This window comes from Rhizomucor pusillus, assembly GCF_041956525.1.
Source record: "Rhizomucor pusillus strain CBS 183.67 unplaced genomic scaffold VTP01scaffold_3, whole genome shotgun sequence".
NCBI lineage: Eukaryota > Fungi > Mucoromycota > Mucoromycetes > Mucorales > Lichtheimiaceae > Rhizomucor > Rhizomucor pusillus.
In genome coordinates this window covers 1,502,842-1,528,218 of record NW_027192145.1, presented here as the reverse complement: position 1 = coordinate 1,528,218, position 25,377 = coordinate 1,502,842, and the positions used below count along the sequence as shown (strand labels likewise).

General features: G+C 46.1%; 14 protein-coding genes across 14 annotated transcripts; 6 read left to right on the top strand and 8 right to left on the bottom strand.

Moving 5' to 3' along the window:
• Nucleotides 1-468: 468 nt before the first annotated feature.
• Nucleotides 469-1,033, bottom strand: VTP01DRAFT_6817 (uncharacterized protein; the record flags this gene model as incomplete). Its single annotated transcript, XM_069385760.1, has 3 exons — nt 469-561; nt 623-755; nt 819-1,033. The coding sequence occupies 3 exons, from the start codon at nt 1,031-1,033 to the stop codon at nt 469-471; spliced, it is 441 nt and encodes a 146-aa protein (XP_069243190.1).
• A 356-nt stretch (nt 1,034-1,389) lies between these two features.
• Nucleotides 1,390-2,607, top strand: VTP01DRAFT_6816 (uncharacterized protein; the record flags this gene model as incomplete). Its single annotated transcript, XM_069385759.1, has 3 exons — nt 1,390-1,770; nt 1,860-2,187; nt 2,282-2,607. 3 exons carry the CDS (start codon nt 1,390-1,392, stop codon nt 2,605-2,607), a joined length of 1,035 nt encoding a protein of 344 aa, XP_069243189.1.
• A 363-nt stretch (nt 2,608-2,970) lies between these two features.
• VTP01DRAFT_6815 (uncharacterized protein) lies at nt 2,971-3,355 on the top strand (the record flags this gene model as incomplete). The annotated part of the gene is made up of 3 exons (XM_069385758.1): nt 2,971-3,103; nt 3,166-3,183; nt 3,264-3,355. The coding sequence occupies 3 exons, from the start codon at nt 2,971-2,973 to the stop codon at nt 3,353-3,355; spliced, it is 243 nt and encodes an 80-aa protein (XP_069243188.1).
• An 8-nt stretch (nt 3,356-3,363) lies between these two features.
• VTP01DRAFT_6814 (uncharacterized protein) lies at nt 3,364-3,680 on the top strand (the record flags this gene model as incomplete). The annotated part of the gene is made up of 2 exons (XM_069385757.1): nt 3,364-3,529; nt 3,589-3,680. 2 exons carry the CDS (start codon nt 3,364-3,366, stop codon nt 3,678-3,680), a joined length of 258 nt encoding a protein of 85 aa, XP_069243187.1.
• Nucleotides 3,681-3,710: 30 nt separating this feature from the next.
• On the bottom strand, nt 3,711-5,109 carry VTP01DRAFT_6813 (uncharacterized protein; the record flags this gene model as incomplete). Its single annotated transcript, XM_069385756.1, has 3 exons — nt 3,711-4,173; nt 4,234-4,694; nt 4,780-5,109. The coding sequence occupies 3 exons, from the start codon at nt 5,107-5,109 to the stop codon at nt 3,711-3,713; spliced, it is 1,254 nt and encodes a 417-aa protein (XP_069243186.1).
• A 476-nt stretch (nt 5,110-5,585) lies between these two features.
• Nucleotides 5,586-6,258, bottom strand: VTP01DRAFT_6812 (uncharacterized protein; the record flags this gene model as incomplete). The annotated part of the gene is made up of 2 exons (XM_069385755.1): nt 5,586-5,967; nt 6,050-6,258. The coding sequence occupies 2 exons, from the start codon at nt 6,256-6,258 to the stop codon at nt 5,586-5,588; spliced, it is 591 nt and encodes a 196-aa protein (XP_069243185.1).
• Nucleotides 6,259-6,310: 52 nt separating this feature from the next.
• Nucleotides 6,311-8,915, bottom strand: VTP01DRAFT_6811 (uncharacterized protein; the record flags this gene model as incomplete). Its single annotated transcript, XM_069385754.1, has 4 exons — nt 6,311-8,048; nt 8,114-8,148; nt 8,214-8,771; nt 8,844-8,915. 4 exons carry the CDS (start codon nt 8,913-8,915, stop codon nt 6,311-6,313), a joined length of 2,403 nt encoding a protein of 800 aa, XP_069243184.1.
• Nucleotides 8,916-10,922: 2,007 nt separating this feature from the next.
• VTP01DRAFT_6810 (uncharacterized protein) lies at nt 10,923-12,054 on the bottom strand (the record flags this gene model as incomplete). Its single annotated transcript, XM_069385753.1, has 2 exons — nt 10,923-11,695; nt 11,757-12,054. 2 exons carry the CDS (start codon nt 12,052-12,054, stop codon nt 10,923-10,925), a joined length of 1,071 nt encoding a protein of 356 aa, XP_069243183.1.
• A 468-nt stretch (nt 12,055-12,522) lies between these two features.
• Nucleotides 12,523-13,206, bottom strand: VTP01DRAFT_6809 (uncharacterized protein; the record flags this gene model as incomplete). Its single annotated transcript, XM_069385751.1, has 2 exons — nt 12,523-13,082; nt 13,149-13,206. The coding sequence occupies 2 exons, from the start codon at nt 13,204-13,206 to the stop codon at nt 12,523-12,525; spliced, it is 618 nt and encodes a 205-aa protein (XP_069243182.1).
• Nucleotides 13,207-13,411: 205 nt separating this feature from the next.
• Nucleotides 13,412-14,465, top strand: VTP01DRAFT_6808 (uncharacterized protein; the record flags this gene model as incomplete). Its single annotated transcript, XM_069385750.1, has 4 exons — nt 13,412-13,623; nt 13,702-13,902; nt 13,972-14,157; nt 14,231-14,465. The coding sequence occupies 4 exons, from the start codon at nt 13,412-13,414 to the stop codon at nt 14,463-14,465; spliced, it is 834 nt and encodes a 277-aa protein (XP_069243181.1).
• Nucleotides 14,466-15,593: 1,128 nt separating this feature from the next.
• VTP01DRAFT_6807 (uncharacterized protein) lies at nt 15,594-18,632 on the top strand (the record flags this gene model as incomplete). The annotated part of the gene is made up of 12 exons (XM_069385749.1): nt 15,594-15,628; nt 15,706-15,915; nt 15,996-16,082; nt 16,168-16,187; nt 16,299-16,436; nt 16,506-16,617; nt 16,687-16,827; nt 16,924-17,366; nt 17,449-17,491; nt 17,564-17,922; nt 17,992-18,052; nt 18,113-18,632. The coding sequence occupies 12 exons, from the start codon at nt 15,594-15,596 to the stop codon at nt 18,630-18,632; spliced, it is 2,169 nt and encodes a 722-aa protein (XP_069243180.1).
• Nucleotides 18,633-19,049: 417 nt separating this feature from the next.
• On the bottom strand, nt 19,050-22,223 carry VTP01DRAFT_6806 (uncharacterized protein; the record flags this gene model as incomplete). The annotated part of the gene is made up of 8 exons (XM_069385748.1): nt 19,050-19,190; nt 19,254-19,336; nt 19,401-20,378; nt 20,447-20,946; nt 21,009-21,319; nt 21,377-21,503; nt 21,570-21,653; nt 21,712-22,223. The coding sequence occupies 8 exons, from the start codon at nt 22,221-22,223 to the stop codon at nt 19,050-19,052; spliced, it is 2,736 nt and encodes a 911-aa protein (XP_069243179.1).
• Nucleotides 22,224-22,769: 546 nt separating this feature from the next.
• Nucleotides 22,770-24,200, bottom strand: VTP01DRAFT_6805 (uncharacterized protein; the record flags this gene model as incomplete). Its single annotated transcript, XM_069385747.1, has 1 exon — nt 22,770-24,200. One exon carries the CDS (start codon nt 24,198-24,200, stop codon nt 22,770-22,772), a length of 1,431 nt encoding a protein of 476 aa, XP_069243178.1.
• Nucleotides 24,201-24,324: 124 nt separating this feature from the next.
• VTP01DRAFT_6804 (uncharacterized protein) lies at nt 24,325-25,320 on the top strand (the record flags this gene model as incomplete). The annotated part of the gene is made up of 6 exons (XM_069385746.1): nt 24,325-24,413; nt 24,481-24,591; nt 24,654-24,749; nt 24,806-24,930; nt 25,002-25,196; nt 25,256-25,320. 6 exons carry the CDS (start codon nt 24,325-24,327, stop codon nt 25,318-25,320), a joined length of 681 nt encoding a protein of 226 aa, XP_069243177.1.
• Nucleotides 25,321-25,377: the final 57 nt, after the last annotated feature.

Below are 25,377 nucleotides of genomic sequence, written 5' to 3'. Positions count from 1 at the left end.
ATGAATTCGATCGGACCAAGCAGATCATCTTCCCCATGTTTCGTTATTGGTCCTTATCCAGGAACTCAACCATGGAGTAGGGGAGTAGCTTTGCAGATGTATGAATTTTTCTCGAGTGTTTCTTCCTCTCCACATCTCTGGTGATATCTCAAAGTGTTGTGAATAGCGTTAATTTTTAATGAATGAGCCGGCTTATATTGCAAACTCCTCAAGCATTCATATGTTCGGTTCAACATTGTACGTATCCATGAGCTATATTCGGTAAGATGAGCACTGTTCGGTATATCTAGTACGTGATATTATGCTAGAAATATGGTATTCTTCACTTGATATTCAGTAACCAGATCGATATCATTTCTTCGTAAAGTTTATGCATTTCCGCCCCTTCCTTCCGGTTCTTTTCCTTTAGCCAGGATACGTTAGCGTTGCCCTGCTTTCTTGGTACGTTCTTTTGCATATGTTTAGCCTTTACATGCCTTGATGCACAAATTCCAGAGTTGCCATGATTGTTCTCATATCTTGTTCCATTATCTCTGCCCAATTCCGCACATCACCAAGCTCCTTGTAAATAGGTGTTGGTCCCATACCGGAAGAGATCGCATATGCTGACTAAGCTCCTTACTTTTAATGCGCCGTTAAACTCATCCACGAGCGTGAGCCATTGCTTGGTCTGTTTGGTATACTTTGCAGTCTGCGTTGCGAGTTTCCGTGATTCTTGCTCTAATTCCTTTTGTCGAGCAAAAATATCTGATATCCTTTATAAAAGTTTCAATATATAAATATCGTCGAAAAAAAAAAGCATTAGATACGATTCTCACCCTTCGTTAAGGTGCTCGGATAGTGCGTTGGTAAGTTCATTAACGGCATTAGCTGCTTCACTTTGCAATTGCACTGCAGTTGAATGATCCTCACTCTTGTTCAGCAGGCCATGTTCAAGTGACAAGCGCGTGTGTTCAAGAGATAACTCACCTCTCTCTTTCTTGCGATCAGCCTGTCGTTGCTGGTGATCTTTGACCAACTGCGACAGCGACATATGGGTTCTGTTCGACGGAGATCCCGAAAGGGGCAGCTGTCGGAACACGCATAAGAAAAATCGTCGCCTATTGGGGTGGGGGGGATGTATGTCTGTGATTCCCGCTGCTACTTCTCCTTGAACTCAGAGAAAAGGGCTTCCTTGCTTCTTTGAGAACCAGATAGCGTTCTTCTACTAAATTTCAGTTGAACTGCATTGAAGGTTGCTGGTTTTGACTGGTGTAACGTGATGCTCACAGTTCTCCTTAGCTCGTGCTGTCAAGCATTAAAAAGCGAGATGCATGTACAACTTTTGTCTCCTATCTTTCTTTCTTCCTTTCTTTTTTTTCTCTCTTACTTGCTACTTGTTATTCTTACATGATGACTACTGAGGAACCTCAACAACTACAGCAACAGACTCCTGCTGAAGAACCCAAGGTTGCAACCCAACAAACTGATAATACTGAAGAACGTCAGCAACAACAAGATCAAACAGCAATGGAAGACCAACAACAGCAGCCTGCTGCAGAAGGCAATACATCTGCTCCCACGCCAGTCAAGTCTGCCAGCAGCACGGGTAGACGCCTTGGATTGTTCAATCCTTTTAAGAAGAAGGAAGATCAACAGCAGCAAGAGCAAACGACTGCCGCTGCTGGAGGTGTTGAGCAAACCACAGCTACCGACCAGCAGGCAGAGGACAAGCCTGGGGAAAAGCGCAAGTCCAAGGGACTCGTAGGCGGCTTGCTTTCCTCTATAAAGGTATTTTAATGCAGGCTTCTGCAAAATCGTCACGATAGATGAAAGCGATGATATATTGATCTGGCTAACGATCGCAACCTCTTTTAAAGGGTGCGACATCTCCTAAAGCAGGCGCTCCCACTACTGAAGGTGCACCGGCAGACTCTGGTGCAAAGGCAGAAGATCAGCAGCCACCGTCTGCTGAAGGTGATGCAGCTGCAGTTGCAGCAACAGCAACAGCGACAGCGGAAGAAGCAGAGCAGCAGCAGCAGCAGCCAGCCGCGGCCGAGGACCAGCAGGAACAACAACCTTCCTCCAGCCCGAAACGCCAGTCGTTCACGCTGGCCAAGTTCTTCAAAAAGAAGGATGTCATTAAGGATCAACAACACCAACAGCAGCCCGACGGATCTGCTGAAGATACACCTGCACAGCAGCAAGGTACGCGATGAGGCATTACGATCGATAGACAACATGTTACATGTGCCTATCTATCTATGAAATAACTAAATTTAACCTCTTGTTTAATACGCAGCTGAGACACCCGCTTCTGTTCAGGAGGAATCGAGTGCTCCTCGTCCCTCTTCTCCCTTAGGTCGCCGTTTCACCGACCTGTTCTCCAAGAAGACCCCAAAGAAGAGCTCGTCCCCAGCAGCACCTGAAGGTCAAGCTGCTGCATCGACTCAGGAAGAGCCGCCTGCTGCCAACGGCAACAGCAACAACGACAAGCAGGAAGCCGGTGAACAAGAGCAGGCAGCTAACAATGAAACGACAGCTGCAAAAGTCAGCGAACCTGAACAGGCATCTGCTACCAATAATACAACAACAGCACATGCTACTCCCACCGTTGCTGCGGCCTAATTCTTCTTTTCCATTCCTTTTCTTTTTCTCCTCTTCTGTTCCTAAACCTGTTATGTAGTAGTATATGAGGCTAGCGCACGGATGATCAGATGATCCTCTTCTTTTCTTTTCTTCCCTTTAATTTCTATGGAATATATCTACTTTACTCTTTTCTTTTCTACATAAAACTATTGAATTCAATGTGGATTCATAGATTTGGAGCTGCAACAATGAGTACTGTATATTACAACAGCGCACGGGTGCAGACAGAAGCACACCCAGGTGTGCAGTCACGGAGCTGGCCAGGCCAGACATAGACACACACAATTTTACACCCGCTCTTGCTTCTTCCACCCAACCCACCACTCCACACGTTAACGCGCAATGTTATCCGGACGCAGCCACACTGAAGCACAGCAGAAAGTACCCGTCTACCACGATCCCTGGGCACGACGTGAAGCTTGGAGAAAGCACCCCATCTTTTCCAAGGGCGCCAACTTTAGAACAATGTTCCCCGGTCTCGGCATTGCAACCGTCGCATTCATCGCTTACTGCGGTTACGAGGCAGTCTTCCTCAAGGACAAGAAGCATCACTAGGTTAGTAACATTTATACATTTACGAGTGACTGTTTGCCCTGACTATTAACGATGACATTAAAAAATCTACACGTGTATAGATTTCTTTTCTCTTTTCACTTTCTCTCTCTCTATCTCTCTCCTCGGCACATCGTTCAATGATGCAATAAACAGAGCACCGCAGCTTCTTTAATCCCACATATGCGCAACTATACCGTCTTTATTCATTACTGTCGCGCACGCACGAACACTGGCACGTACATGCAGAAAATGCATGATCTCTGCGTTGAGCATTACTCGTTTCACGCCTTAGTGGACGACAACTACGCACGACTGGGAGCGTACGACACTGTGCGTTTTGAACGATGTTTGTACTTGTTTTATTTTGTGGAGCCATGGAAAAGAGGAAGAAAAAACGATGATTAGGTTACAAGGAAGTAGGGAATATGGTTCAGTGTGAAAGGTGGGAGGTCATGCTGGAAATTAGCCGCAATGGTAAAAGAAAGAGAGAAGAGTAGAGAGGAAGAGAAAGATACGTTAAGTTATATCTACAGTTCGTCCTTGATGTGGTCTTCTTCTTCCTTTTTGTCCTTCTTTTCTTCTGCAGCGGCAGGTGCTTCGTCGTCCAAGTTGATAGTGATTTCCTCATCGGATTCATCAACCTTCTCTTCTTCGGTGGCGGCGGCAGCAGCAGCTTCCTCTTCCTTTTTCTTGTTTTGTGCCTCATCGTAAGCCTTCTTTGCGTCCTTCTCCTTCTTTGCGAGCTCAAGGGATTCGTTGCGAACACGCTCAGCTTCGGTAATGTCGTCGGTGATCAGGATATTATCAAAGGAAGTGCCAGACTTGACTTGCCAAAGATCAATGCCAAGGTTGGCAAAGTCGTAGGCATAAATCTCGCTGTCATACTTGTAGTCAGGGTTATCAATCTCTGGATGGATCCAGGGGCCCTTGTAGTCGGGATTGGGAATGCGCTTGGGAGTCCAAGGACCTTTGTAGTCAGGGTTAGGAATACTATGCAAAAGGGATAGGTTAGCGGTTGTATATACGCAACGAAACGGTTTTTAAACTTACGATGGGGCTTCCCAGTCGCCATCCATGTCATCGTCCCAGTCTTCAGGCTTCGTAGCCTCAGGGTCGGGAATGAATTCAGGAATGTCATCCCAGCCTTCTGGCTTCTTGTCCTCAGGGTCGTCAATCTCAGCCTCGTCGACCCAATCCTCGGGCTTCTTAGCTTCAGGATCCTTGATCTTCTTGGGTGGCAAGAAATCCCAGTCCTCAGTAAGGTCACCCGCGGCCTTCTCTTCACCGTCAACTAAAATCTGATACTTCTGGTCAGGCTTGATGATCAAGGTGTAAGTGTGAGTGTAGATATCGTTGGGAGCAGCGATGGTCTTCTTCAAGTTATAGTTTTCGCCCTTATAGTTGAGAATGGCATGGACAATAGCCTTGCTGCCGCAAAAGTCAGGACCAAACATGATGTTGTATTCGCTGTCGCCAGTGAACTCCTTGGGATCAAACTTGTCAGAGAAGAGCTATATTTGCAGCCAAAGTATCTGATTAGTATATCTGCCACTACGTTGCTTCTGTTGCATATTTATTGATTTCGTTTCTTTGTACCTTGACGTAACTGCCACCACAATCAATGTTCTGATCGTTCTTGACATCCAATTGGACGACCAAGTCCTTGCCCTTGTTGCTAAATGGCTTAATAGGAGTCGAGAGCGCGTAGAAACGGTAATCTTCTGTGGTTCTCAAGCCAGCATTCTTCTCTTCATCCACAAACCACTTGCCAGGAGAGACTTCCACCTTGCCAAGGTCTTCGCGATGAGCCGATGGTGTCCAGCGGTCCTTCCAACCTTCACCGTCTGAGAAAGTTTCGTGCAAGAACACTTCGGCAGAGGCCAGGGCAGCGAGACCCAGAATAGCAGACAAGGTAAAGATCTTCATGTTTGCAATGCAAAAGGAAAAGCGCGAATTGACAGTGGAGAGCAAAAGGTGAAAAAACGGGAATGCGCCAAGGCACGTCGCTTCTTTTAAGCGTGCGACGTGGCAACACCGCACATTCGAGCCAATAATTTGTCGATGCATCTTTGTCAAACGCTCATTGGCTGTCAAACTAATGCGCATGTCCGTCGCCTTGGAACCTTCCCGAAGAAGACCGCATTCTGGGTGAGAATTTGGACGAGCACGAGTTTTGAGAAATGTAATATTCAGTATTGGGTGGATTATCGTGTTAATTGTTTCATTTTCTGCTCAGAATAATATCCATTTCAGATGTTTTAGTTGGCCACAAGCGTAAAAATACTAATGCATAGAAGAAACGCTTCGGGAAACAATAGCGACGATTGCATTGACCGTGGGGTAAGTAATTCAGGAATTTTAATTGAAAGAGAGGAGAATCGCTCTATTTTATTGTATAGTTTTCACAGCAATTGGCGCATGCCAGACAGCATCTCCTCTGGTAGGCCCTTGACAGGTCTTCGCTCGACCGGATCCACAAAGACGTGCGTAAATCCTCCAACTACACTCGCTTGCTGCTTATCGCCTTCGAAGATCCCTACACGGTACGTGACACTTGACCGTCCAAGTTTAACGATGCGTAGACCAGCATGTAATAAGCTTGGATAACCTGCTGGAGCATAAAAGTTGGCGTTAGATGCAACCACCAGGCCAATCGACTTTGTCTTTGTTGCATCTAGAGGATCCAGTCCACAGTGTTTGATAAGATACTCGTTCACAACGGTGTCAATGTAGAAATAATAGATAGAATTATTGATATGTCCGTATTGGTCATTGTCGCTCCATCTATGTTTACCATATTTCAGGATATTTCTTCGACCTTCCCCCCTTCAACCAAACTTCCGTCCAATCAACTATTCAAAGATACCTTGATTGAATGGGAAGAAAGTACTTGTAATCGCTGCGATTTCTAAAGGTGCTGGAAGTTTCAGGTTCGTTGTCTTTCTTGTTTGAACTTTGTTGCGTAGACGCGTTCCGCGTTCCAGCTGCAGCGGCAGCAGTAGCAGCTACCGTGGACATACTCGGGTTAACATGTTTAGCAACAAGGGACAATCGGGTGATGGCTGTAGATGACATGTTACAGGGACCGGAAAAGGGTATTTTTACTTAGTGATGTGATAAGGTAGGATTATGAAATGCTCGACCGCACTGCGCTGCTTGAACGTGGTGAAATGGCGTGCCAGACTCGGCTGTATATGGACGATGACCGTGGAAGTGACGATGATGCATGATTGTCAATCGTAGTAAAGGATCTTTTGGATATCCCTCCTCCTCCCTTTACTACGTTGCTAAGCTCAAAAGCAGAACGTCGCCTTACATCATCATCATCTGCTGCAGCCGGAGATGGTATTCGAGCAACTTGCGGCGAGGGATCCATTATTAGTTTTACTTTCGCCTCCACGAGTGATTCTGATGTAATTCTTGTAGTCTCATTCTGTGCCGACATGCAGCCCACATCTGCACTGTGCCTCCGTTTCAAAGTAGATCGATTCCGTTGCAGCTGTTTAATCAAGACTTCCTTGAGCATAGCATTTTCTCTCGTTACTTCGAGCCACTCTAGATCTTTTCGCTTCTTCTGCTTTAGAAGTTCGTCCATGTCGGATTTTGTAGTAATAAGTTTGTCAACTAGAGCCATTTGCCCGTCGTTCACCATGTCAAGCTTAGATTGGACGTCGTCCAGAGTCTGCGTTAGTTTCTCGCATTGCTGTTGAAGCTCAAAGTTCTCCACTTTGAGACGGACGACTTCGGCTCGCAGCAGATCTCCATCATCATCGCCTTCCTCGTCGTGGTCTGCTGTAGCCGCCGTTGCCGTCGTTGCCAAGGTGCCGGTACTGTGATTCGTTATATCAGAAAATGCATCCCCGTACGGCCCACCATTACTATCGATACTGTCAATATCCCCGCTAATTGCGTCTTCTCTTCTTGGCAAACGACATGTCTTTTGACAATCGTACACCGTTTGTGAACGTATTACGCCACCACTATTTGATCTTTTGCACTTGTATGAATTGAGACGTTTTTCAAGTTCAACAATGGTCGCTTTCAATGCATCGCGTTCACTTTCAATATCGCGTTTATCCAGTTTGATTTCTTCAAGCTCCTCCAACGCTTCTCTGTGCTTTGCGTGCATCTGAGCAAGTAATCGTGATAGTCGTTCGATTTGCTCTTCATGTGACATTCTGGTTGATGTGAAGCTCGATCGTTGTTGTTGTTGTTGTGGTGGTGGTGGTGGAGGTGGCAAGGCTGCATCCTGCTGCAAAGAGATAGATGACCATCGCTTGGTCTTTGCGCTCGTGGATCGTTTTAGTTCCACGCTGGCCTTCCGCATCTTTTTCTTGAATGATCCTCCGCGACGCCAGAAGCTGGTTTTATTTTTATCGAGCACACCCGCCGCTGCTTGTGATTTATCTTCAAGATGTTTGTACTCTTCTGATAGTTCTTCCATCCTTGCCCGTGTAATGATGTTCGACAAGTGCGTTGCTTCTGCAATGAGTTTATCTTGCTCTGCGTCGCCCAAGTTCCGGCAAGCGACCTTGTCAAGCAAGTCCTCAAACTCTGTTTCTTGTAGAATTTCATACTGCACGGTTGTCAGCATGGCTATAGCAACCCGCATGATAGTTTCCACCGCGCCTTCTGCGAAAATAATGTCGTAGATACGTTTAACAAAGTTGATCGGAAATCCATACGCAAAAAGAGTCAGGAACCACTGGGATGCATACATGGCAGCCTGCACACCATGTGCATCAAGATGCGCTGCCAGCTCTGGGAGTAGCTCTTGCAAGAGACGTGTGAACTGATACAAGCGTAGCTGGAGGCCCTCCATATTCAGAGTAAACATTGTCCGCATTTCATAAGTTTCCATGAGCCTGGACGGATAATTAAACAATGTAATTTCCCGTCAAAAGTGTATTAGCTGTTGTCCTTTTGTTACCTTACGAATACGCAGAACGCTTCCACTTCTTCCATCTATGTGTAAAGTAGGATAAGGCTTTTGTCAAGACAAGATTGAAGGATTTCCAAAGTAAACGTACATGCATCAGCAGCGGTCCAACCAGAAAGGCTAATCCTTGACAATACCCAACATCAGCATCGTAAAGACTGTATGCTTCCAATATTCTACGCATGGCTAGCTGTCCTTTTCCATTCTCTTGTTTGAACATATCAATGCACGGGAATGTGCGTGCCAGATCGCGCTGAATGATACGCTCATGCGGCGATCGTTCGCGGCACAATTGACCGTATACAGTCTCTAGATGCAAGGAAGCTGACTTGGACATGGCTTGCCAGATCAAGCCTCTGACCCTATCCGGTATCCCGGCATGGAGTTTGATCGACAGCAGGTGTGGCATTTTGCAGGCGACCCGATCAAAATCCTGTATCACTGCTTCCCAAAAGTCCCAGTCGATATCTTCATTGCTGTGTTCGAATGACGACGACGATGCTGTCACAGCTGTGTTATCCGTTACAAGCTGCTGGACAGTAGAGAAATGCGCCCGCAATTTGTTGGAGTGCATGCATATCGATTTTGGATCTTTTTCAAGCATTGCGTTCTGTCGCTCAATTTGCGCTAAAATGAAGACGGTTGATTCCTTATGCTTTAGTGTCAGTAACCGCTACTTGGCAAAGATGATATATGACTCTTTATTGTTGCCATTATTTACTTGTGGAGCTATGCGCGCATTTTCTTCCTGTAATCGAGTAAATAAGTTATCAGAAGACGAAAATTGTGACATAAACCAATAAAAGAAAGAGGGAGTAAGGAAGAGTGGGAGTGTATGAGAGAAGAGTATAAAAAAGGGGCATAGCCACGAACCAAAACTAGGACACTTATTTCATGTTATGTTTATGTCGTCCGATTTGAGGAGGCTCAGATATGCAAGGGGGCACCGGACCAGAAACAAAACCGGAAGGGGGCGCCAAGTCATTCACAGTGCTTTTTTGGCGAGCTGCGGCAGCAACAACAACAACTTAACAACAATGACTTGACCAAAATCAGGGATGTGGTTGTCAAAACGCACGTTGCAGCCGATGTGGGGCACTTTAACTTCCCTTTTTTTCGAGCCGTCTTGAGACATATGATCAAGAATACAATGCAACTGAAAACAGCTACTGCAAGTAGACTACCAGCTGAATTCGTACAAGGTGCCTTCCTCGCAGCGGCGAATTGAAGCAAAGCAGTTTACTTGGAGTTCAGAGTTTTGAACCTTGAGTTTATTAAGAAAGGCTCTAGTGGCCTTGTTGATCATATGCAGCACAGAATTCCTTGTTAAGGTCTATATGTGGCAACTGAAGCTCGGCACAGGGAACGCCGCCTTCCTATCGTGCCTCGACCATACAAAACAATGTAATAAATGCTGATGTTGGCGAGTATGTCGATATTGACTTCAGGTAAATACATACCGCGTAGCGATAACTTACCATTGGCAATAGCAAGCGACCGGATGGGTGGACCATACCGTGAGTCGTTTGTATTACTCAAGAATGAATAAATCAATATATAATAAGGGGTTTATACATGCGCCTATTTATGTTTTGCTGGGCCCAATCTCTTGGTCGGAACGCGCTTTTCATTTTCGTAGTTGGCGGTGATCATCCTATGGTCTCAGAATAACAACATCAAGTAGAGGTGCTTCTTACTACTTTGACGGAGCAAAAGAATGTTAGACACCAAATCGAGGTAGCAAGTGAAAAACAAAGGTGGGAAGAAGTACCAAATGAGATTTCTTGAAGATCCCTTTGTTGCTGTGAGATTCCGCGCAGAGTATGTTTTCGACAGGAGACAGATCCCTTCAAGACTAGTTCGTTGTTTAGTCTTCAATATATGCACGTGACTTGGCAGTGAAACTACATCTCTATCATTCTTTACAACTAAGTCTTTTTCATTTTTGATCGTGGCTTTACATTTTTGTTATTCGTGGAGGAAACAACGTCCCAAATTTCCCTGTCAGACTATGGTCTATGCGTAGTTACACATAAACAGAGAATACGTAAATTGCTGCCTCGAGCTTTGGAAAGATTGTAAAATGATGAATCAAAATGATATATAATCGTGTTAGCAATATGGAAACAACATAGCAGATTCGCCTTACTTACCATGATTTCCGTATTTTTCTTTTCACGAGTGCTCTAGGTGTTCGCTACGCTCCCTGCAGCTGGTTCGCTGCGCTCGTTCCCGGTAACGAAAAGGTTTTCAGTTGAATAATAGGCTCGCTTGGCCTTCATAAATCTCCATTCTCCGGTAGTTTTGTATCCACTTCGCTTCCTCTGCAAGCATAGCACTATCGAATTCCGGTTTATGACGATCGGCGCTCGGAAGTGCCACATATTATGGAGTTGCTCGTTATGCCTTTGTGTTTCTTGACGTCCTCGTTTTTATTCATATGAAGGCTGTGTTTTCTGATCTTTCGCAGCCATGCGGAGAACGATGATGCTAAGTCTATTGGTTCCACAAAGCATCTGTCGGCAAAATTACAGGTGTTCAGAGATAACGCCGATAAGGGTATTTTCAGTGTAGCTCAATCCCGTCGCGCGGCAACCAGAAACAAAAGTTTACCTTTCACAGCAAAAACGAAGCTTTAATGAGATGGTATGGTTTGATATATGCTGCATTTCTCTCTCTAAATCGATAATGTGGTTTGGGGAGGAATGGACGGTAGTTATATAATATACATGAAGAAAACTGTACAAAGGAGACGAGAAAAAAAAACGAGAAAACTTTGGTTCACACTAGTAGTGTTCCTTTAGTTGTCGGGCAAGAAGGTAGACTCGACAATGATAGCGGTTACGCGGTAAGGATCAATGTTGGAAGCAGGGCGTCTGTCTTCGAGGTAACCCTTGCCCTCCTTTCCGACGTGGCGGGGAATACGGATGGAAGCACCGCGGTTAGCAACACCGTAGTTGAAAGTACCGATGTGGCCAGTTTCGTGCTTGCCAGTCAAACGTTGGTCGTTGTCCTCGCCATACACGGCAATATGCTCCATATGGCGCAAGCTCATCTTCTTGATGGCCTTTTCAATGGCTGCGATACCGCCTTCTTGACGCATTTCCAAAGTAGAGAAGTTGGTGTGGCAACCAGCGCCGTTCCAGTCACCCTTGACGGGCTTGGGATGGATGGTGACAGCAATGCCAAAGTCTTCAGCAACACGTTCCAAAAGGTAGCGGGCAGCCCACAAGTGATCGCCAGCTTCGATGCCTTCGCAAGGGCCAACTTGGAATTCGAATTGACCGGGGGCAACTTCAGCGTTGACACCAGAGATCTTAATGCCAGCGTACAAGCAGGCACGGTAATGGGCTTCAACGATATCACGGCCGAAAATCTTGCCAGCACCGACACCACAGTAGTACTTGCCCTGAGGTTCGGGATAGCCGAGTTTGGGCCAGCCATAGGGCTTCTCGGTCTCAGGGTCGATCAACATGTATTCTTGCTCAATACCAAACCAGGGGTGGCTGTCTGCGTGGGCATCCATGATTTTCTTGCATGCAGCGCGGTAATTGGTCTTGTGGGGAGTGCCATCTACGCAGGAAAACGGGTCAATTCCATAATTCCAAAGATAACATTGCAAAATTCAACATACCAGGGTTGAAGGTTTCACAGATAACAAACTTGTTGTTGCCACCACGGAAAGGATCAGCGAACAAAGCAACAGGTTGGATCAAAACATCAGAGTCATGGCCTTCTGCTTGACCAGTAGAGGAGCCATCGTAGTTCCATTCAGAGAGCTCGGAAGCAGACTTGGGAACGAAATTGACAGTCTTGGTCTTGCTTCTAACTTGATTGAAGCCGTCGATCCAGACGTATTCGACCTGGACAGAGTCGTGCTGGTCAAGAGAGAGGTACTTTTCCAAAAGCTTAGCGTTAGAGGTGACGGCCATGGCTCTGAAGATTTAGAGAGAAGGGACAGAGAGAATGGGTGAGAGAAAGAAGAATGAAAGATAACTTTTTCTCGCCTGACAGCTGGCCCTTTTTCTACTGTGTGCGGGATCCTAAAGCTGTTCCAACGATAAAAAAGAGATATCGATGATCTCTCCGCTCCGCGGGCCACGGACTTCGTTTTACATCGTTCCCAAAAGAGGAAAGAAATAAAGATAAGCAACAAATTCCACTCAGTGGACCTGCCAGTCGTTCATCTTATCACAGCGATTGCTATTATCTCTGCCCATTGAACGCTATCCCCTTGAAGATTGTATTGATTGATCAAAAGGCATGCCCTGATCGAAAAAAAGATCGCAAGAGCAAAATCTCGGTGTTACAGGGTCCTTTCCTTATCTTATCGTACACTTGACCAATAGACTCCGGAGCGTCGGATGAAATCGGCCTCCTTTATTGAAGATCGCTATGAATCAACTGAAAAAGATGGAGCTAATGCCTGATAATACGCGGGGAAGATCCGTAACTATAGCCACCGTGAAATACGTTGCGAGATAGGCAAATTTCACCACTCCTAGCAGCTGGGACACATGACCTCCCTCTGACTCTTGACTTTGAGCTGAAGGCTCACTCGCCTGCTGCTCCAAGCTCGACGAGCTCGCAACAGGATCAAGTTGCTTCGTGCCATTGTAACTAGGTGCTCTGTCTGTATTACACGGAAACGAATTTGCACACTGCTGCTTGCATATCGGATATTCCTTGTCACGCTCATTGATATGCTCGCAAGTCGATCGACAGAGACCTAAGTCCATGTAACAGAGCTTCTTTGGAATAGGGAACATTGCAATGGGTGTTCCGTTGATGTTTTCATTCACTGCATGGCAACCACACTGCCACTCCAAAGTATCATGGTCGCAGGTGCCAGCAGAGGAAGAGGATCCGCACGCCGATATACATGCCTTGCTCGTCTCGCTACATAAGTTTTGACGCTCATCCGCAGTGATCACGTTTACAGACGCACTTGAGACGGATGCTGCGTGATATCATGTGAGAAATATAGCTGGATTTGACTTTGGGTATTAAAATAGGCACCACGGACCTTTGTGCACAGCGAGTGCCACAAACATAGCAGTTTGGATCAATGATTTGACGTACATGGTTGACGATGGTAAAAACAAAGCCGTTCTTACACTCTCTGCAACTCATGGCTTTTACCACTTGATGTGAATAAAAATGCCCGAGACAGCTGTTTAAGATGTTACAAATCTTGGCGATCTTGACCTTGCCTTTATTTCCTCAAAGCTATAAACCGGATGGGAGCTTGAAAAATCGAGAACATAGCAGCAAGATAACCTTGGAGTCATGTTGTATGCTAATGACAAAGTGCTGCCAATATCAACCGGCGATTGTCTGTGTATCAGAGGGGCGACGAAATGTGGACTCCAAAAAAGTAAAGCGTGGGCCCACATCAGCTTTGAAAAAGCATTTCTTGTGCAACCTCGCCGCGTCCCTGCTGGTATGGAGTTTACGCGCTTGTTTCTTCGCATGGGCGCAGATGTCTTCGAGAATGCAAGGTACAAGAGGAAGAATAAAGTGTATTGCCACACAGAACTCAGAGACCAAAACGCGAGAACACTTTGAAAACTTCGAAGGACCGTGATCGACTTTACCTTGATGCAACTGGAAATGAGATCGCAGCAGACGGCTGCAGCGTTTGAAAACTTTGGTGAGGGCTCGAGTCGACTCAGCCGGCCGTGGATTCTGGTGTTTTCTAGCGAGCCAAACGCTCTGAAAGAAGCTGTGAGAGATAAGCCATTGGAGACGAGAAGATGGATGCAAGATATACGAATATGGTAACACCATTTTATCTTCATGCAAGTGAACATAGAGTGCCTAACCTGTCTTCTATTGATCGCCTACAGTCATATAGAGACGATCCACCAAGTCAAGGCGATATTGTCCAGTGTACACATCCAAGATATTTCAGGAACCAATCTTTTGGCATGGATGCAATTGCAACGGGGAGGCCAGCCACCATGCCTCATCGTAGTCATGGATATGCTGAGGCTCCTGTTGCCTTTCAAGTCGACAGATCCGAGACAAATCCGGTACACCACAGTGAACTACCATACCTGTTCCAGATATAACGACTTTACTCACACACATTCTTTGCGTGTATAGTCACGACGATCTGGCACGCGCACTTGCATTGCTTATCGAAACTTGCGGGTATCTAAGCATTCATGCAAGGAAAAAGTACGACAATGCATTTGGAATTGAAACCGGATTTACTACAGATCTACTTGTAACCGACGAGGGCTGTCTAGAATCCATGGATTTTGAAGACGAAAGAGACGAGTCGTGGATGAAAAAGGCGATTGATATCATTGATTTCTACGTTGATCGAGAAATGTAGCTTCTGTACGCCAGAGGAGGAACATTGCGTTGTCGTCCCAAATCCATATTCCCCTGTTGTAATTTTACCCCGCTTGTAACGCCAAATGCTGCAAAGCTATACTCGGTGATGGGCAGCAGATGTTGCGCGGATAGCGTTTGCCTATCCCACGTCATTCTCTTTCTATCTCTAATGACTGCTCGGCAGTCAAGTTTTGCCGCGTGCCAAGAGTTTTATATCTACCAATCTATGTGATAAAGCCATTTTTAAAGGACACTGTGAAAAGGACCGCAGTGATATTTGGAAGAAGTACGAGTTGCTTCATATGAATCTTTGACAGAAGCATCCGCTCTGCTTCCAGGTGCTACTGCTGATGGTTAAATTTTGCACCAGAAATGACCCCGTATTCCAGTGCCAAAACAAAAAATATTCCTATCTAACCAGGCAAAGCCGTCTTTTACGCGATAAGAGCAAATTATAAAGACAATGGTGTCATCAGGACATGCGACACTTCGTAGCCCCCGAATTAGGGGCGGACACGAGATAGGATGGAGATAGATCACGCCGTGGTGGAAGATAAAGAAACAAGGGAGGCAGACTAACCACATGAAATTTCTTGCAACAAAAACACCAGGACACTGCGCCACATAATCACTTCTAAGAAGCTTGCACCGCCTCATGTCGAGAACGACTATACTTTGTTTGTTAAGCAGCGCCGCTGAGCTCGGCATTCATTAAAGTTTTTGTTTGGCCAAGAACAAATGTTCGCCACTGCGGCGAATTCATTTTGAGCAGTCACAAAAGATGAGAAGGAGGCCTTATTCGGTTAGGATTCGGGTAAGGAAAATTTGCGGCGCAGAAGAAAGGTGTGCGCGTGTCTGGCGAACACGGCGGCGGAGCATCAGCCGAAGTAGAAGCGCGCTCTGACACCATCCACCACCCATTGCAATATAGGGTAGGCAACAGAGCAAGTGCCTAAATCGGTAGGATGGAAGGATCTTCTGTGTTACGCAAGCACTGCATCTTTCGCTTAATTCAACTCCGGCTATCGATGTGATTTTTAAGAAAAAGTTGCTTAACTTGGAGCATGTCATATCTTCCTCCTGCTGCTGCTTCTATCTCCAATTTCATAGACCACACAATTATATAATGAACGATCCATCAATTCTAAAATATCTGGAAAAGTAAAGCGACCGAAGCAACGCATTCCATGTCTAGCTGAAGTTAACAAGAGCAACTTGACATTGTTGCTACCATACAGATTCCAGAAAAGCCCAAAAAAGCGTCCAACTATTCTTCAGCAAACATTGCTACCTTGGCTTAAACAACAGGGAACTTCAGAGGCACAGCATCGAAGCAAAACATCAAATAGGATGTCGTGGCTCCACAGCTTGCGTGATAAAAAGTCTTCGAGCAAGAGGAAATCATTACCCGCTGATACGGGCATTTGTCAATCTATACTGTTGCCATGGTAAAGATAGAAGCAATTGGGTTTGACTACCCTGCCATTGCGTAATATACGGCCATGTAACACACAGTTTTACCCATAAGGTGGCGAGTTCTCATTGAATGCGTACCGTATGTCCATCTCGCCGAGCAAGGATTTTATTTTGATTGCATTGTCGCCATTATGTCTCGGTAAGGGATTGCTCCGCGTTTTCCAGCGATTTCTTGGCAAATACCGGCGATGTTAACCTTGTTTTTTTTTCTTATTAATGTTTAGTTACGAGTTTATTGCATATGGTAAGAGCGAGTGGCACAACTTGCGCGATGCAAAACTTGTCGAGATAAAAAAGAGAACCGTATACTGAATATTTTCGTTGATAATGCACACTATCACCTGCATGTAACCAGATTTGCGATCGCGGACTATTCCAGCAGAGGACACTCAATACACCGGGTTGCTGCGTGCAACGCTGGAGTATGCAATCGACATTACGAGTATTTCGAATCCACCTCCAGGAGCAGTGATATTCTGTGCGCACATATTAGGTAAGGTGTGCTAATTTCTCTTCAATAGCTGAGACTAAATGGAACGTTTTGGGAAACCCTGCCACCCAGCATTGTGCTTCTTTAAAGTTCCTGGCCTAGCGTCCTCTTTGTTGGCAAATCTCCCGGTAAAACCCAGCGCCATCAAGCGATTGCAACGTGAAATGATGGACAATGCAGCAAGGTAAATTGCTCGATTTGTATTGGCGCAGGCGAGATGCATTGTATCATTTGACCATCCACGATAAAATAGTCACGCAAAAAGAAGCAGCAGCAGCAGTGATATGTACGCAAGTCTTCCAACGCATCTGCATCCCTTGATGAAAGCACCTACTACGCCGACGACGAAGAGAACCGGTGACACGTTCCATTTTACTCCACAATGGCTGGCGCGGTAAGAACAGGAAACAACTGGGAGAAGAAAGAAAAATAGGAAACTCCGGATTAGACCGAAGATTGCTTATCGGCGCCCCATCCATATACATATTAGGTGGCAGACCAGCGATCGTGCCTTTTTTATACTGTTTTATCAGTACTATCACACATGTCTCATGTCGTACATTGCAGAAGCAATTCCAGAGCCGCAGCTTTTGAGTCTTCACGAACGAAACGCCATCTTGGCTATCTCTCCAGGATACATGCATCTATCGGCATATATGGCTGCAAGGGTGATTACCCTGCTTCAGACACAATATACTGCATCTCCTCCTACAGCTTCCAAGGAGGCAGTATCTACTATTTTGGCGTTATCTGCCCAGCAGCGGAAAACTTCCCTGTCCAACAAACCTCGTGCTCTGGAAGCAGCCACCCGACGATATGCATATTGCTTAACTTGGTGTTCCACGTCAGCGTCTCTTTTTAACGACATGTTGAATGTCTGGTTGCGCACCATTGTTACATCGATCCGATGGACAGATTCGGAAAGCGTATTCTGTAAGCCCAGTAAATGCATGCACGAGTTTGCATAAAAAACTTTACTAAACAATAATCTCCTCGTCTTCTCTTTGCACGATAGGCCTACTTGACCTCATTGATAACGTGATCGCCGATCTCCAAAGGTAAAAGCGACTTGTCAATTTCCGTCCATCGTCTGAAAATAGTAGTAATCATATGCATTTGCGGTACAACAGAAAATCCGGAAACCTTCCTCCAGTAGATCTCCCGTTTTTAATCCATGCGCTGCAGCTGATACTGGAACGTGCAGACAGCGCAATTATCCACCTACGAACCTTTGCATTAATATATACCCATTTTGATTTCCTCACACAACGCGTCGATCTCTTGGACGTCTTATGCAACCGAGTCCTTTTGCAGCCTTACATCTTTGAAAGTTTCATTACTCACTGGCACAGCAGCGTCCGCGCTTACTATCTGCAGTGCCTGTTCTGGCGTGTAAGCCCCTTATGGAGTTCCGAGTTTGTGTGCTGGGATCCCAGCTTGCCAAATTCATGCGATGGTAAACGCTGCTTCCGAGATTCATGGTTGCAAGGTAACACTATTTTATTTTCTCCTGCCAAAAGTGTTAGATTCTTGGTGCACGGGCTCATACATCAGATAGGGTCTACTGCAAGTACATTTGATGGTATCACAGATCGTGCCAAGTATCGCCAGTGTACTCTGTAAGCAAGCAAAGACGTGCTCGATAATTTAGTTTAACACTGACCTTTTTGTCATTGCAGCGAGATCCACCGAACTCTCGAGGTGCTTTTAAAGCTTTTTCGACAACATCATGCGTACCTGAACCAGCAGCTGGAAAGCAGGAAGCTGGACAGTTCCAAGGAACGCCAAAAATTCCTCGCTCAACTCCAATCTTCTTCTTGCTCTACAACCGCCCAGCAGCAACAACAACAGCAGACTCATTTCCGTTCCCAGCTACTCACCGTTACCAGCACTACTTCAACCTCCAACAAGAAATACCAGCGAGAAATCTACGTCTTCCCGTCTCCTTATCGGCTATCCTTCATCGGCGACGACACCAGCGACGATGCTGACTCTGGCTACATTAGCAGCGGAAACACAACCCCTCGACCGTCCTTGTTACCTGACAACAACTGGCAGTATCGTGCTACTGCGCACGTTTATGCCACCAAAGCCATTGAAGAAATTCAATCCTTGACCCAGTTCGCCCGCGTCACCCCCAGCATTCCTTCTTCCTTATCCGTCGACTGGCCTTCCGCTTGGACCAATCCCTTGCTGTAAAAAAGAGAGACAATACACATGTACACACCATCCTCCCTCTTCTCCTCTTGTATCAAGACAAAACTTCAGTGTAGTGCGCTTACATACATGCATATATACCATCATTATGTATACCATTATAACATCTGCACAGATAACCTGGTTGCTATAAACAATACAGACAGCTCCTATCATTGAGTCAATTCTTTTCTTCTTTCAGTTGTCTTCCCCTTGGTTTGTGATGTAGATGATCTCAAGCTGCACGCGAATTTGTTGCTTGAGGGGTTTGAGTCAAGTATCTGTAACTCATGATATAGCCCCTCTTCTCTTTCTTTTTTCTTTTCTTTTTTTGAATGAATACATTTACAATATACAAAGGAGGGTGAAGTGCTCTGATAGGATGAATGGTAAAAATAGGTAGGGGATAAACAATACAAACTAGTAGCAGCGGCATGATAATTTGCCCATGTAGTAGAATACTGCCATAAGCAGAAACATGAACGCGAGCTGCGGTCCAGTAAAGGTTAATTCATCGCTGATAACTAGCACGCTGCTGTTGCGTCGTAGAGGAGGGAGCGACTAAACAAGAGTATGTACACGTTAGCGAGCATTGATTATTATCAAACCATTTGCAGCCCTCACCTCTACCGGTTTCAAGTGCCCACCGGGCATCCCTTGCTGCTGCTGTTGCTGATTCTCACTGCCGGTCTTCGAAACAGGCGACCCTAGATGAACGAATGGATATAAGTGAGCTATCGCTTACAATGGCGTTAGGGAAAAAAGCCTTACAGTTATCCTCCTTGTCCGGTGACGACGAGGATTCCCAGCTTTGTTTCGTCGGGTTCTGGTCGTCCTCGTCGCCGGCCTGCATAAACTTTGTTGTTGCGTGTGGATGCGTCAAATCATCAAATCCGGGCGGTGAAAGTGGCGAGTCTTTAACGGTGGAAGGTGTGGATGCTCGAGTCTCCGGCGGTGCTGATAGCATCGATACATCGTTGCAAATATACTGCGGCTTTTCGCCAGACTCCAGGTTGGGACCGATGCGGATGCTAACAGTCTGGCCCTCTACAGCGTCTGATACAGTGTATATCCGGATGCCCATGCAGTCTGCTCTCAACTCAACGCGCACTTGCTCGGCCGGATGCGCCTCAACTGTAAAACCAGACGAATACATGCTGCGGTGCGTGCGTATATCAGTGCACCACAGGGAGGGATCGGCGTGCTGCCGCTGCTGATGATGTCTGGAGGAAGAAGACGGTGTGTGCTTTGCAATGTATACAACATGGTACACTTTATCTTTTGAATCAAACGTCTCTGTCGTTACTTTGCCAGCGACGCGTCGTATATACGGCGGGCATCCGTGCTGACGCAGATACCAATGGACACGGTCTACACACGCTGGCATCTCACTCGTCAGCAAGCGGACAATGGCTGGTGGCAATGGCGTCGTGCCCTGCATATCCAAATGTGAGACGAACGTAACCTTGACAGCGGTCAGCTTTCCTTGCTCGCTTTTGATGGGTGTGAGGACCCAGCCGTAGATCAACACGTTGCCTCGCACATGCGGTTTGCTTTCTGGTATCAGGCTGTCGTTCACGCTCGCCGTTGCTATGTGGATGCTGCCTGTGGCAGGATCGCTTTCCAAGGTCGTTAAAAGAGAAAAGTCGCGGCTGTGGATAGGAAACACACTCCGCATTTGAGTGTAGATCAAATACTCTTTTTGCGAGAAACGTTCAACGACATGCCCCGTCTCAAAGTAATCGTCCCCTATTGGTGACGATGATATCAATTCCTTGATGCCTATAACTTTCGTCCTTGTTCACCAGCAGACTTACATATCTTTCTGGCACCAAAGCACTGAATAACAGAACAAATCTGCTCAGGCGACCACGAGTTACCGATAACTGTATCTCCGCGAAGAATCGGTAACGAGTATCCTTGAATCGATTTGGAGTATAACTTTGCGGTGTTTCTCTCGCCTATCGGTTTCCACTCTTCAATGTCGCTCGTTGCTAAACGTTTCAGAGTTTCCAGACTCTGTTTCCGTACAGATCTATGTCTACTAGGCGGGTATAACTTGGTAGGTGTGGCACTAGCAGTAGTGACGGTGCTGGGCGCATGCAGTGACATGTCGCTGGCATTGTTCGGCTCTTGTACGTTGGATGGTGTGCTGCTATGTACTGAGGATTCGCCGTCGTCTGCGAATTTGATGCGTTTATTAACAGAGGAGGATCTAGATGCTGTTGGAGACACGGGTTGAAGGGATGATTTTCGCGGCGGTGGGTTGGTTAGGATGCCTGTGATTTGAGGTCTCGTGGACCTTGGATGCAGGTGACTACAAGTAATTTCCAGCTGTTAAGAAGAAAGGCATAGATAATATTCCATCTGCCTTCTTACCTTGATGGTGAGAGCGATGCGTTCGATGATGGAGATGCGTTTCCTGTGAGTATGGATGGTCTGCGCCCAGCATTGCTGGCCGAAGCAGGGGATAAATTGCTGCTGGCGATACTGGGTGCTCTATCTCTTGCACCGCCGCGGTCTGCCTTTTGTTGCAAGTACGCTTGCACTTCGGCAATGACGAGCGGTCGACGCGCTAGTGATTTCTTTGTCAGCCCAGGTATCCAGCCTTTGACGTATTCTTGCGTAATAAATGTAACTTTGGTGGATGGAGGGTTTGTATGCAATGGTTTCAAGATCCAGCCTTGAAGCTAAGCCAATATGTTAGGTAAACAAGACTAAGGCTATAGAGAAGAAACCGAGGTTACCTTTAAATGTCGTCTATTCTTTCCAGGTATTTCAGGTATCTTTGAACTTTCTATACTCGTACATGAAAATATGATAACGCCGTCAGTCGAGCACTCGATCTTTTCGACAAGTGACACATCGTAGGCTCTACAGATGCGTCAGATATTTCTTGTGTGACAGACAGCAACATGACTAGATTATTTTGATAATTACCTAGACGAGGAGCTTGCTCTGTAAGACTCGTATGTCACCGACGTTGTTTCGTTCAAGTTTTCAATCAATCGCCCTTCTTCAAAACTATTGAGAAGTGTGTCAATGGGACATTTGCGTGGCGCCGACGTGGAGGAGTACTCACTGAGGATCCCATAGTTTTCTCATACCGATGACATAAAATACAGATTGCGGCGAGAATCCATGGATAACAGCCTCACCCTTGAAGATGGGCGCTTTCGAGTCAACTTTGGAGCTCTGTTTTGGCGGCTGCAGCATGTAGACCATGACACCACTCTTGTGTTTGAGCGTCTTTTTCCAGTTCTCGTCGCGCACGAGTTCTTTGATAGACGACAGCGCCTGGTCTGCCTGGAAGGCATAGTAGGACGAAGACGTAAACACTGCAGCAGTCAAACCGGCAGGTTGCCGTGGAGACTGCTCGAGCGGAAGCGCTTCCTCGTCGTCGCTGAACGGGTAAACAGGCCGTTGCTGCTGCTGGTGCTGTTGGTGCTGCTTTTGCCTTTTGGACAACTCGGCTTCCGAGTCCGCCTCGGTTGATATGCCGCTGTCCCGGTCCTGCTGTATCCAACGCGTAGGAGAGAGGGACGAGCCAGAAGATCGAGGTAACGAGATCGTCCCCGAATCGACTTGCCGCATTGCAAAAGTTGCAGAAAAGCTGAAAGACGCCCTTCCTGGCTTGGGAGGTAAAGTTTCAGCAACAAAGATTGTGTAACTCGGACCTGATCGGGTCTTCCGAATAAAGTAATGCACATGTTGATTGCAGGCCTTTTTCGATATGAATTGCAGACATCCCAAGAGATTTCCTTGAAAAAGCAATGCCATTCATACATTAGCTTGGCAATTCTAAAGTTTATGAAAATCCATGAATTTGCTTTGCTAATACTATATTTACGCAGCATAGGTCATAGATCACATTCCTATCTTTTTCTTTTCGTCTTCGCTTTTGTCCTTCTTTAGATGACAGAGTTTTTATTTTGAAGGTAGACTGTCGGTGTCTCCATCAATGTCAAACACATACTATCATCTGGAAAATTATTGGTCTCTGTGTCAGAGAACTACTGCCATGCACTTATCATTGTTCCATAAAAGATATACGTTGCTCATGTGATTTACAGATTGGTATACTGCAGATGCAGAATTCAATTCAAAATGAATAATGTTATGTACAGTAAATGACGGCAGCTATGCTGGTATCGTAAACCAATGGATAGTAGGTTTTCCATTGACTGGTGCGCTTGCCATTATTCCCGGCGACCTTCGATGTGAATATTCAGCGAAACATGTTGAAGGTTGCGGCGGTGGTTGTGACATTATTTTGCAAAAACGTACAGGACCATCAAACTGACTGGACTCCCACAATGGTCTATCATAATCCATGGTGCGATCGTAATCGAGTGACCACAGCCTCAAGCGATTGTCGGCTCCAGAGACGGCTATCGTGTTCGTTTCCACATCCGCATCAAACGCAACTGTTGGAGCTCCCTCGTGTCCTAGCAAAGTCCTCACTGGTTTCTTCCTTATGTATCGGACATCCCAAATAGCAATTTTTCCTTGCACGTCGACGATAAGCACCTGGTTCTCGAATGTAGATTTCCCCAAAGGCGCCATATGAGCAATAGCTGATCGTGAATGGGGTATGTGCATGCTCTTGTTGGCTCGGCGTGCATCAAATATGAATAGTCTTCCATCGCGCAGTCCGGCACAGAGTATGTTCTGCGTTGCGGCTTTTACGCTCGTAACACCAGTTGGCGTTTTGGAGAAATGCTGTCCATCAAAGCCAGAATCCATGTAATGAAATCCGGTCTGTGATCCCAGGCAAATCACATTGAGCTTTCTCTGGACATCCAAACAATTGAATAGCACGTTTCTCCACGTGGCATTTACATCGATCGGCGGAGGCGGAGAGTTCGCCATACGGAGTTGTGTTAAATCTGCAAGGTATCCCCTTTTGTAACTGATATTTTCTTGCTCTAGTGGCCGTGAGTCTCTTAACATTTGCATTTCCTCGTGACTTGGCGGGCCTAGTGGAGGCACCGTCACCTGCCACAATCGACCTCCTGTGCGTCTGCCTGGCTCGTTGCTAACTCCTACGATTTTTCGTACACTGCAATTTCCGTGGCGCATCTCTCGGCTAAGATCGATGGCGACAATATCGCCCGGCACCGGCCGCCAGCAATGACTCGTCATCCATGCATGAAAATACGGCTCGCATTGGAATCCAATTCGCAATATCCCGAGCTTTTCAAACGTAAGCACCGCTTCATCGCCTTGAATAGTGGTCGTTCCTGTCGTCGTAATATGCCGATACGCCGGTATAATTACTTGAGTGTCTGCTGTAAGCCGCCGCAGCAACGCTCGAGTCGCAGCTTGCTTGACAGTTGCTGATCGGACGTTTGTGTACAGCGAGTGTCGTTTAACTAGAAGCGCGCTGAGACTTGCATCGTCCACGCTGTGAGGCGTTCTGCACTTGATATTTTCAAGTTTCTGCTGATTTGCTTTCTTCTCTGCTTCACGCTGCGCCGATCGAACTCGATCTCGAAATTCAGGTCCTCCACTGCCTATTCTAAAGTACCTGTTGCGTTCTGGATCATAGTAGAAGCCCGGGATCTCCATAACATTGAGAGGTACGGACAAGGAGCAAGAAACAAGTCGGCATGTTGTTGCCCGCCCTCCCGATTCATGCTCCGGCGTAGCATTTACAGGTTTCCTGTGTTCCTCCATACACACGTATATTATTATGGATACCAAACTCGCAGCACGTCTAGAAGTATTAGCCGACAATACCCTATCAACAGTGTTTGAGCGCAATCGGCTGAAAGATTTAAAGTGGGTCGACCTGAATAGATCAGTCACTGCGCTCGCAGACTCATTCGCTCGTCTTGGCATCCGACAGACTCAACTATGACAAGTATGAATCGACGATACAAAAGAATCTGACACAACTACGGGACGGCCTAAAAACGCTGGAGCAGCAACTTTCCGAAGAAGAGCAGTCGGGAGCTGCGTAAGTTTATACATATTGATAACCAAAAGTTTGTCACGAGAATGCTGAAAACTTGCTTGTAGAGATACCAAAGCAGACGAGGATAAGCTGATCCGACTGCAGGTCAAGGTCGATAAACTTGAAGCTCTTGTTGGAGACAAGGATGATCAAGAAGCGAGGTGATAAATAGGATAATAGAACATAATTCTTCTATTTGCACTGATGCCATCTTTAGACAAGTACTACTTGGCAATAAGCATAGTAAATCAGTGAGATTTTCACCAACGCAGGAATACAATGTTGACCCTAGCGATCTGGAGAATGGACAAATACTGCAATTGCAACAACGTATTATAGAAGGTTTGAGCAACAAGAAGGATATTTGCATGGGTCAATGTAAATGGCTAGTAACTCACGTGTGTTTCTATCAGACCAAGACAATAACTTGGATCAACTATCGGATGCCATTCGTCGGCAACGAGAACTTGGATTGATGATTGGCGACGAACTGGATACGCACGCGCAACTTATTGATGAGACCGAGGCTATGGTTGATCGAACTGATGCACGGTTGCAAAAAGCAAGACGGAAGCTCAACTATGTCGGTCGAAAAGTCAAAGATAACAGTAAGTTTTTGTCCTCAAATGGGAACCATGCTTGTAAAGACCTAACGATCTATCATAAGAATCCATTTGCATTATTATTGCTTTGATCTTCATTTTCTTCGTTCTTCTCGCTTTGTTCCGCTAATACGTCTTATTTATGTCGTATGATAAATATTACATGTAAGCTTATGTACAACGATCC